Below are 10,062 nucleotides of genomic sequence, written 5' to 3'. Positions count from 1 at the left end.
TGCTAGCTGGGTGTGCTTTGACAGGTCCCTTGCCCATCTAGAGCCTCAGCTAAGTCATTTGTAAAACAAAAAGAATAATTACTATTTTGTACTGTCTCAAGAAGTAAATGAGACTCTATGTGTTTGTTACACTAAAAGTCTTCAACAAATCATGGCTGCAAGTTTAATCTCCAGGGACTTCTAATTCCCCACCTGTGAATGAGGGACAGTTGCTGCCCCGGTGCGGGGCTGCAGTGTGGATGACATGAGACAGCACGTGGAGCCAGCATGAGATGGGCCAGTGCCTATAGGCTCCAGGGGGGACAAGACGGAGGAGTGTTTGATTCCCCAGTGACTGCTCAGTACCTTGGAGAGTACCACCCAGAGCATTAGTGAAGTGAATGAGTGAAGTAAGTACTCTCAGGATGGTAACTGCGGGTTACCTGAACTTCCCTCAGCTTCAGCTTCCTCATCTGTAAAATGGGTAGAATAATACCTACCTGGGAGGGCGGTTGTGGAAACCAAGTGCCTACGGCAGACGCTCCAAACACTTTCTGACATTGGGTGTGCCTTGCACCCTGCTCCCCAGCAGACACCACAGGAGGCAGCTGGGTAAGTAAGAGCAATGTTTACTGAGCAATACAGGACTGCTTACTAGGAAGGGTTTACAAGGAGGGAAAGGTACCCCAGCCTGCCCCAGCCACCCCCGACACCCAGAGACTACAGTACTTAGGAGTTACACACAACGGCCATAATGGGTGAATATCTGTCCATAACAAACAAACCATAGCATATTTATACTGTATCACATCGAGTGATTATAGAAATCCATATATATATTGCTTGTATAAAATCTTTTTTTTTGTAAAAAATATTAAAAAAAAAAGAAAAAGAAAAAGAAAGTATAAAAACCGTGTGCAGTGGAAAGCCCTGCCAGGACAGCCAGTCTGTAAACATTCAGTGAGTGTGTGCTTTGGAAGGGCGCCCGCGCCTCAGTGCCCACGACAAACTCCCCAGGCCCGGGCCAGGCCCGCGAGGGCGCGCCTGGCTGCCACCTCCCGGACAGGGACATCGCCCGCCCCTCTCCACCTCTGTACCAGGGTCGGGGGAGGGCTAGGGGCAGGCGATTGCAGGTTTGCGCTGAGTTCCATCCTCAGCTCCATTTTGGTTACAACTCATGGCTTTTCCTGGCTGCTCGGTGGTCCCTCGGGTGGGTGGCGCTTGCAGAGAAGCTGGAGACGCGCCTGAGGCTGCCAGCTGGGCATCTCTCTGATGCAGGTGCCTCGTCCTGCCTCCCTCCAGCCGCGCCCCAGGCAGGACAGCCCCACCCGCAGTTCAACTTTGGTCTCAGCGCTTGGTCCCTCTGGGTTCCCTCAGCCCGCTCTTCCCCGCGTGTGGCTGATCCGAGTTCCACGCCAGAGCCCGCCTGAGGCCGCCGTGCTGAGCCTCAGTGTAGAGTTTGTCATGTACCAAGGAAAGGCCATCTGGGAGCCCCCTCCTCCTCCGTCTCTCCTCCTCCTCCTCCCCTTCCTCCTCCTCCTCTGCCAGGCCCACGGTCACTTCTTCTCCAGCTGCTCCAGCAGCGGGTGGCCTTCGGACTCGGGTGTCTTGACGCTGTCGGTCCTGACGATGCAGGTGGGGCGGTGGCGGTTCAGCATGAGGATGAGCTGCTGCCGCTCCTGCTTCAGCTCCTCGATCTGCGTCTTCAGCTCCGCGTTCATGAGCTCCAGCCGCTCGGACTCCTGCGCAAACAGACACACACTGTGAGACTCCCCCGCGGGCTGCGAGCGGTTCTGCCTCTGGGTGGGCGCAGGGCACCTGCGGGTGGCATTGGTATGGCCTGCGTTGTTTTCTACTTGTTCCCTGTGGCAGTTAAGGCTCTGGGCTAACTACTTTCTGCAGGCAGTGGCATTGTGACACTGGTCTGTCACAGTGGGATGAGTCCAGGTGACATTCTGGGGCCAGCCTGACTCATGTTCGGCCTCAAGGGCTTTTGCACAGGAAGTAAAAGGTGGGCAAAGAACAGAGGCCAGGAGGGTCTAGTGGAGGGTGCACAGAAGGCCTGTGGTGGCCGAGGATGACTGTACAATGGCAAGTGCTCTGATGTATGATAAATATATAATGGGGATATTCTGGCCTGTGGAATCCCAGTGTGGTCATGTCAGTCTATAATTATTTAAACAGTCTCTTCCACACCTGCTGAAACCTATAGACATTTTGTTCACCGAAGGGCAACTGTCCAGCAGCCTACTGGATCCCGACTGAGGTTTAGTGGACTTCAAGTGAGATTTCCAAGGCACTTCCAGCTGAGCTGGAGAGGCTGTGGGCAAAGGAAGAGATGTTGACTTGGTGGGGCTGGGGTCATGTGTCCATAGTGGGGACAGGTGATGGCCACACCAGTTCAGGGCCTTGGGGTCCAACAGAATGACAGAAAAGCATCTGAATGATTTTTTTTTCTGGGACTATGCCTAAATACTTAGAACCAGTTTGAGAGCTAAAATTTATTCCTGGGCCAGCAAAGTTTTAGGCCAATTTAGTTCTCAACTGGGAGTGACTCTGCCTCTCAGGAGACATTTGACAATGTCAGGAGACGTTTTTGATTGTTACCAGTCAGGGAGGATGGGCAGAGGCCAGTCTGCTATGGACAGTGAAAACTATCCTATCCAAAATGCCACAGGGCAGAGACTCAGCAACCCATCGGCTCGGGAGGCTGAGGCAGGAGGATCGAAAGTTCAAAGCCAACCTCAGCAAAATCAAGGTTCTAAGCAACTCAGTGAGACCCTGTCTCTAAATAAAATACAAAATAGGGCTGGGGATGTGGCTCAGTGGCCAAGTGTCTGTGAGTTCAGTCCCTAATACAAAAAAAAAAAAAAAAAAGGAGCAGGCTGTGGTGTAACTGAGCATGTGACAATCATATTGTCCCTCCACCAGCACAGGGCAGGAGGAACAGCCTCCCTCTAAGGGTTCTGGAGGCTCAGTGGGGCTCACGCACCCCAGGTGGGCTGCCTTCCTCAGTCCAGTCCACTGGATCCTTCCTTGTGCTCATCTCCAAGGTGGCAGAATGAGCTCCTGACTGCTGGGGAAGGTAGGCCTCGTGGCCAGAGACCCAGAGAGAAAGCCTCAAAAAAAGTGGGAAAAAAGTGCTCGGGAAAGATATTAAAAACCATTTATGGTGGTTTTTCGTTTGACAGGCTGAGACGTGACTGGGAAGCTGGCCTGGTCCATGGGTCTCAGGATTCTGAGAAATCTACCTTGGGAGCCAGGAGAGACCCCACAGGAAACCATAACAGTCTGTGGAAGTTTGGTGCCAATGTTAGCCACCTGCACAGTGAGTGACTCCGGGGACTTTTGACATTCCAGTTATCCAGCCCAAGGTGCTAGCTCTGTCCTCAAATTTTCCTGAGCTTCTGCCTCAAGGAGTCTCAGGGTACCCCACCACCCATGATTTGCGGAGGACCTGCTGGAATAGAGAATGTCTGGGGAATCCAAAGGCTCTGTGGATCTTTTCATCTCTGAACTTACTAGGAATCATCAGCCACCCAGGGCTTAGGAGACCTTCAGAAAGGATTAATGAGCAGGGTCTCTCCTTGGCTTAAAAGATGAGTTGGTTCTGGTGGGTAGAGAAGGGAAGGGAAGAACTTCAGGTAGGAGCCCTGAGTGAGCAGGGACACAGACATGGGAGAGCAGAAGATGTATAAAGAAGATACAAATGGTCCAGGTGTCCCACAGCTCACTTTTGGATACAGTAGTGTAGAAGGCAGGAAAGGCAAGTTAAGAGCTAGATTCTAGCTCTGGAAAGCCTGTGGATTTAGCATCAGAGTCTGGGGCACATTTCTTAACTTCTCAGAGCTTTGGTCCTTTCATCTGTAAAAAAGGCGATGATCTTGGGGATCAGAACTGATCCCAATAATATGAAAAAGAGAGAGAAGAAAGATGTTTCAAAGAAAATAGGTCCTGATGACCACCAGGATTTGGAGAATGGAGGAGACGGAGCAGAGCTGACCCTAAGACTGAGGAAGGAGTCTGTCAGGGGAGCTGTTCTGGAGAGTGTGGGCGGGGCAGAGAAGTTCATAAGTGCAGTGAGTTTGAAGTCAAAACTGATACCAAGCAGATGTGTACAATATGCGGAATTCATTAATATCACACACAGATGCACCTGCCAGAAAAAGCCGCATGTCCAAACAACCCATCAGTGTCACCTGACACCAACGAGGCGAGAGGCAACTGGCTCTGCACAGGCAACTGTCACAGGAATGCAGTTGTCTGTTGGTTTGAGAATGTGAGAGCCTACCACGGGCTCTCTTGAAGTCTGCCTGGCTGTCACAATGTCACTAACCACCTTTCCCTTTTGTTAGGGGCTAGGGCTACGTATTTATTTCTTGTGCAACTGTAAGAAGACTCTCTTTTTAATCATGATTGTAGAAGTGGCTTGTGGCTTTGTAATAGCAATTACCCGATTTGTTTTCCTAATGAATGAATAGGAACCAGCGAGGACCTCCACATGTTAATTAGGAAATGAAATGATTCTGTCTGTATTTTGTGTGTGTGTGTGTTTGTTGTTTTGACTTCTGGTAGATATTTATTGCTCTAGAAGAATTGAAACCATTTGTTGTTTTAGAACCGAATCAGTGCAAGGGGAGGTTCTGTCTCCTACGCTGTGGTCAGCAAAGTCAGTAGTAAGAAATATTAGGTGAAGGGCTAGGTGGCCTGGCCAAGTCACTCCCTGTTTCTGGGCCTCAGAGATGTCTCAGAAAACATGATGATTGGCCTAAAAGACTTCACTACAGTCTCTGGCTTTATATTTTAAAAAGTCAAAAAACTACTCAAAGGTACATAAAATAGAGTTCCATGAACTTTTTTTAAGAGTTGAGAAGTAGCGAGGTGTGGCATTCAGAGCCTGAAAGACGTGTCTAAGTTAAAATTCTGATACTGCTACTTGCCAGCTACGCCACTCTGAACATGTTTTGTAATTCCTCTGAGTCTGGGCAACCTGAATAGGACACTAGACAGCAGAGGAAGCCCTGGTCTCCGTCCACCGACTCAGCCACTGTGTGACATTGAGCGAGTCTTTAAGTCCTCAGGATCCTCCTTAGTGGAATGGGGCTCTTAGTCTCCTCCCAGAGTGGTTGTGACCATTAAGAAGAGAGAGCTATGCAGAGTGCAGAGCACCATAGGAACGTGAGGTGACATTACTACCAAGACCCAGAGAACCTGCCTTAGGCACAGGCGCTGGACAGGGCCAGCGGTATGGTAGAGTAGGTGTTTGACAAGTGTTACTGGAATGAAGGACAGTTCCCACAGTACACTGGGCCTCCCGGTGTAATACTCAGAACACCTGGGGCTGCTGCTCCTGACCACAGACAGAGGAGGCATTTGGGAAGCCCCAGGGCCTACAAGGTGTGGACCCAACCCCTCTAAGGGCCTGATTCCTGCTCAGGGTTCAGGGCCTCAGCTGGTAGAGGCAGGGAACTCTCCAAGATGCAGTAAGAATGTCCCAGGGGAGGATCTGGTGTCCGGGGGTTTGGAGGCAGTCAACACAGACAGTTGCACTTGTGCCTAGACCTCACACTCAGCCTCCGCTTCCCGGGCGGGGTGGGGAGTAGGGGGCCTGGACTTGGGCCCAGACATTGCTGCCTCAAACTGTCCCACCCAGACCCCAGGCGACACTCATCTCTTCACCTTCCCAGCCTCATCTTCTCTCATTGGGACAACAAGGACACTACTCAGGTCTGCAGCCCGTGCCCCACCTTGTAGCCAGAGGGATGCTTCAGAGGTTTTCCCCCTCCTCCTGAAACCCTCTCCTGGTTTTCCGTAAACCGTCATCCTAGTCACTAGGCCAGGACAACAGGCATGATCCCAGACTGTCCCAGGCAACCCAGCACCTAGGACCACTTCGCAAATGCCAGTTCTGGGCCCGCCTGCCTCTGCAGTTCTGCTCAGCTCCCTAACCCCCAGCCACACAGACATTCTGTCAATGCCTTAACCACATCCGTAAGCGACACCTCCCACCTTCGCACGAACCCTTCCTGGAAACCCCTACAGCCATGTCCAGCATCTTATTCCTTCTGCTGCTCTGATCTCACAGCTGAAGCCTAGATGTTCCTTGGCTTAGCCCAGGACAGTCCCCCTGCAGTTCCCCCAGTACACTGGGCCTCCCAGAATGGTACTCAGAACACCTAACTCTCCTCCAGCTCCCACCGCCATCCCAGGGCAGACACAGCCTGTTTATCCACAGTGCAACAGGAGCAGCCGGCACTCATCCATCGTTAGTTGGATGGACCAGTGGATGAGCAAATGGATGAGTGAATCCCCGCCCTCCACTTGTCATCGGTGACTTCAGGCAAGTAACTTGACCTCTCCGAGCTACAGGTCAGTCTCTAAAATGGGAAGAGTTAATATCTCACTGGACTATTGTAAGGATTCATGGAGATTTGTGAAAAACCTGGCACATAGTAGGTGTTTGACAAGTGTTACTGGAATGAAGGACAGCGAGTGCTGTCTGTCTGGCAATGACTGGATGTCACACTGTGTGTCACTGGTATGTGGGCTCGGGTATGTCTTGCTGCTAACGGTCTGACAGGCCCCTGGAAGAGGGAGCTCTGGTGAGGCTTCTCTAGCCCTCTGTGCCTCCCCCAGCTCTGTCTGCTGCAGGGCAGGCAGAGTGTCCAGTACTGTCCCCGAGTGCACCAGGCAGAGCTCTGGACATGTAGCACATGTGAAAGAACACTTTTGGAATCAAGGAATGAACAAAAGAACGAATGAACCAACCGGTGAACCAGTGAACTAGAGCCGGTGTGGCGGAGTGAAGGACAAAGGCTTGCGGTCAGCCGCAGGCTGGGCTCTCATCCCACCTAGCCGCTGAGAGACCTGGGTGAGTGACTTGACCTCCCCACACTTTGGATTCCTTATCTGTAGAAAGTCACCCACCTCATATGGTTATTCAACCAACAAAATGAGATCAGAAACATTTCATGTAGCACTTAGCACAGTGCCATCTTTATAAATGCTAGCAACTGTGGTTAATTGTTATATACTGGCAGAACAGGGCCTGTTATGCTGTTATTATATATTGTTACTGCTATTATTTATTATATTTACTATTATCATGATTGGGTACTGGTTTGGACTAATCAACTTTCTGGTTGCTTCTTCATTAGAAGAAACATCTGTCATTACAGGATGCAGCTAGGACTCAGGGGGGAGACAGAACAAACTTGGCACATTCCAAGAGAAAGGGCAGGTAGAGCCACAAGGAAAAGGCTCAGCAGCCTAGGGCTGCCTTGGATCCCCAGAGACAGCGGCCAAGCCTGGGGTGGGGAGTGGGGGCACTTCTTCAGTGGGACTGGTGGGTGACCAGGGCTTCCAGGTGACAGGTTGGGCAGAAGCTGCTGCAGGCTGCCTTGGTTTTCTGGATTTTGGGAGAGGGTATCATACAGGTGGCAGAAAGGGCAGTGGGTGTGGCCGTTGATTCCACACCATCAGATGATGTCTCCTGTGCAGAGAGAACACCAGCTACTCGAAAGACAGGACAGGCCCCCCCGCCCGCCGGCCAGCCCCGGCTCACCCGCTGCAGGAACTCCGTGCGCTCCTTCTTCTTGTTGCGGCATCGGGCTGCTGCGACTTTGTTCTTCTCCCGACGCCTTTTCCGTCGCTCCTCTTCCTCATCTAGCTGTGAGGGCAACAGAACCACTGATTAGGCACTGAGACCAGCTGGGACACACGTACAGACAGAGGGACAGTTCCCCCTTCCCAGTCGAGCGCTCACTGGTGTTCAGCCCGTTGGCTGCTGAGAGGGTCCTCTCCAGACCAGTGGGTATCCCGGGGAGCAGTTGCCCTCCCACAAGCCCTGGGTTGGCTACCTGAGCCTGCCAGAGTTAGGGGGCCAGGACCCAGGGAAGCCACTTTGACAAGGCTGCACCTGGCAGGCGGGCCGGCCTGTTCTCCTCGCCCGGCCCAAGGCCTGCAGGCATGATTTTCCGGGCCAGCAGTTCTCAGGCACTTCCTCTGAAAGTGTCTTGGGCACGGACACTGCTTTCCTATCCCACCCGCACCCCTCTCACCTCCCAGATTCTTAACCCCCTCCTCCCACCCTTTGTTGACATTTTAAATCCTCACGCCCTTCCATGTCGATGTTCCTCCCTCCTGGTCTTTCCAAATTCTCAGATCCATTTCCCTATCCATCTCCCATTGGCTCCAGGGAAACCCTTCACCTTTGCTTCTTCTTCCTCAGGATGCCATTGAGGAAGCTAGGGGATTCCAGGGCCCAGCTAGGGGCCTCCTGTGTCTCCAACTCGCTTCTCTCCCAGGACATGTTGGAACTCACCACGCATGAGCCCATTAGATGGGGAGACAGAAACCCACCGCCCACCAGCTCCACCTCTGAGCCTAAGCGGCAGTTGTTAGCTTCATTAGTGATGATAACGAGAGCTGCCATCGATTGCCCACTTTGCTAAATACTTTCAGTGCATCATTTAATTCTTATAATCGAGTCTTATAAGGAAGCTGCTATTATTGTCCCATCTTATAGATAGTGACACTGAGGTTCAATAGCTCCGTTTGTCTAGATCAGACAACAGGGAAATGACAGAGCCAGGATTTTAAACTCAGATTTCATGAGCTTCAATTCTCCTGCTCTTGAATCCTGGACTGCACAGCCCTGGTCCGTCCAGGGCACTTTGGTATGGTAACTCCTGCTCCCCTTTACCTATTAGGAAAATCTGGAGGACTCATAGGTCCTGCTGGGCTGGGGCCAGCTCAGAGTCAGAGGCCACTAGAGAAGCTGTTGGACTGCCCCGGGCTTGCCAACTCTCTCACTTCTCAAGCAGGGCAGTGGGTGGAGCGGGGGTGACTCTGGCAGCACAAGGCCTGCAGCAAGGTCTCAGCCCAAAGGGCTATAGGCCAGGAAAATAAGCAGCCTCTCTTCATGCACTCCCAGCATGCTCTAGGAGCTCAGGACAGAGGGCCTGAGCCCTGGCAGGGCAGCCTCTTCTTCCTTCCCCACCACCTCTGGGCTTCTTCTGACCCACTCTCACCCCCAGGAGGCTTCTCATCAACACCACCACACCCAAGCACTCCCAACCCCTTGGCTTCCTTTGAAACAGAACCAGAAGTGACAGCTCCTCTGGCTGACCTGCATCTGGGAAAATAGAAACCTGGCCGAAATTGATTCCGCCCAACCTCAGCCTCACCCCTAGGGTAACCGTGACGACAGGCACAGGGAAGGAACTGGAGGAAGTGGCTGGCAGTGCAATCTCCCCTCCCTCGGCCAAGAGGGTTTGCCCACAAACTGCCAAGGTGATGTGTGCAGGCTGGGCACTGCTGGGCCTCCAGCCTTCTCTTGGGGGACACGCCCCTGTGCCCCAAGGCCTGACTCCAACCCCACCCCTGCACAGGACCTAATTCTGCAGAGTCAGGAGCAAATGCAGAAAGGCCCCACGCTGAGAGAAGTTTAACAGAGTAACTGGGCCAGCTCGACCCCCAGATTGGCAGAGTTGCTCCACCCACCCTCTGCAGTCACATCCATCCCCCCTCTACCATCACCCTCTACTCCAAGTCTCGCCCTCTCTAAGTCAGCCAGCCCTTCCTGGCCCCCACTAAGAGGATCTTTCTTTCCCACCTGGTAAACCCCTGCTCAGCCTTTAAGAGCAAATATCACCTTCTCTGCAAAGGCTCCTGTGACTCCCCACATAGAATCAGCTGCCTTTCCTATGCTCTGTAAGAGCCTGTTGCATCTCACCACCGCCCTTGATTTACGTGGCACCTGTCTTCCCTGCAGGTCTAGACACAGGGATCTGAACATGGCACTTGGAAGGAGCTCCACAGATGTCACTCGGAGGAATGAATGGAATAAGGATTCCAGAGGACGATGCCACCAGCTTGGATTCTTTCACTATGAAGCAACTTAGCACCATGTTGCATCTGCATAATCTTTTCCCTCAGTGCTCAGGGAACCCTTCCCTGCAGGGAGGGCCTCATCTCTGTAGAAGGCAAGTAAAGCTTGAGCATTGGGTCCCAGCTTCCCCAGAAGCAGAGTCCAGATTCAGGGGCACAGGGCACTGATGGCTGTGGCAGGTCTGCACGAAC

General features: G+C 52.4%; 1 protein-coding gene across 2 annotated transcripts in view; it reads right to left on the bottom strand.

The window, feature by feature from the left end:
- Positions 1 to 599: 599 nt before the first annotated feature.
- Positions 600 to 10,062, bottom strand: part of JDP2 (Jun dimerization protein 2) — a 40,630-nt gene continuing 31,167 nt past the window's right edge. Inside the window, exons 3-4 of one of the 2 annotated variants that reach the window (XM_081291747.1) lie at positions 7,544 to 7,648; positions 600 to 1,721 (exon numbers count right to left, since the gene is read on the bottom strand). In XM_081291747.1, coding sequence (XP_081147873.1) covers positions 1,536 to 1,721; positions 7,544 to 7,648 — 291 coding nt within the window. In that variant the 3' untranslated portion in view covers positions 600 to 1,535. The remainder of the gene's footprint in view (positions 1,722 to 7,543; positions 7,649 to 10,062) is intronic. The other variant, XM_081291748.1, reaches the window with a different exon arrangement.

This window comes from Spermophilus citellus, assembly GCF_964194105.1.
Source record: "Spermophilus citellus genome assembly, chromosome: 4".
Lineage (NCBI taxonomy): Eukaryota > Metazoa > Chordata > Mammalia > Rodentia > Sciuridae > Spermophilus > Spermophilus citellus.
The sequence above is the reverse complement of the archived record's forward strand: the minus strand, read 5'-3'. Positions and strand labels throughout refer to the sequence as shown.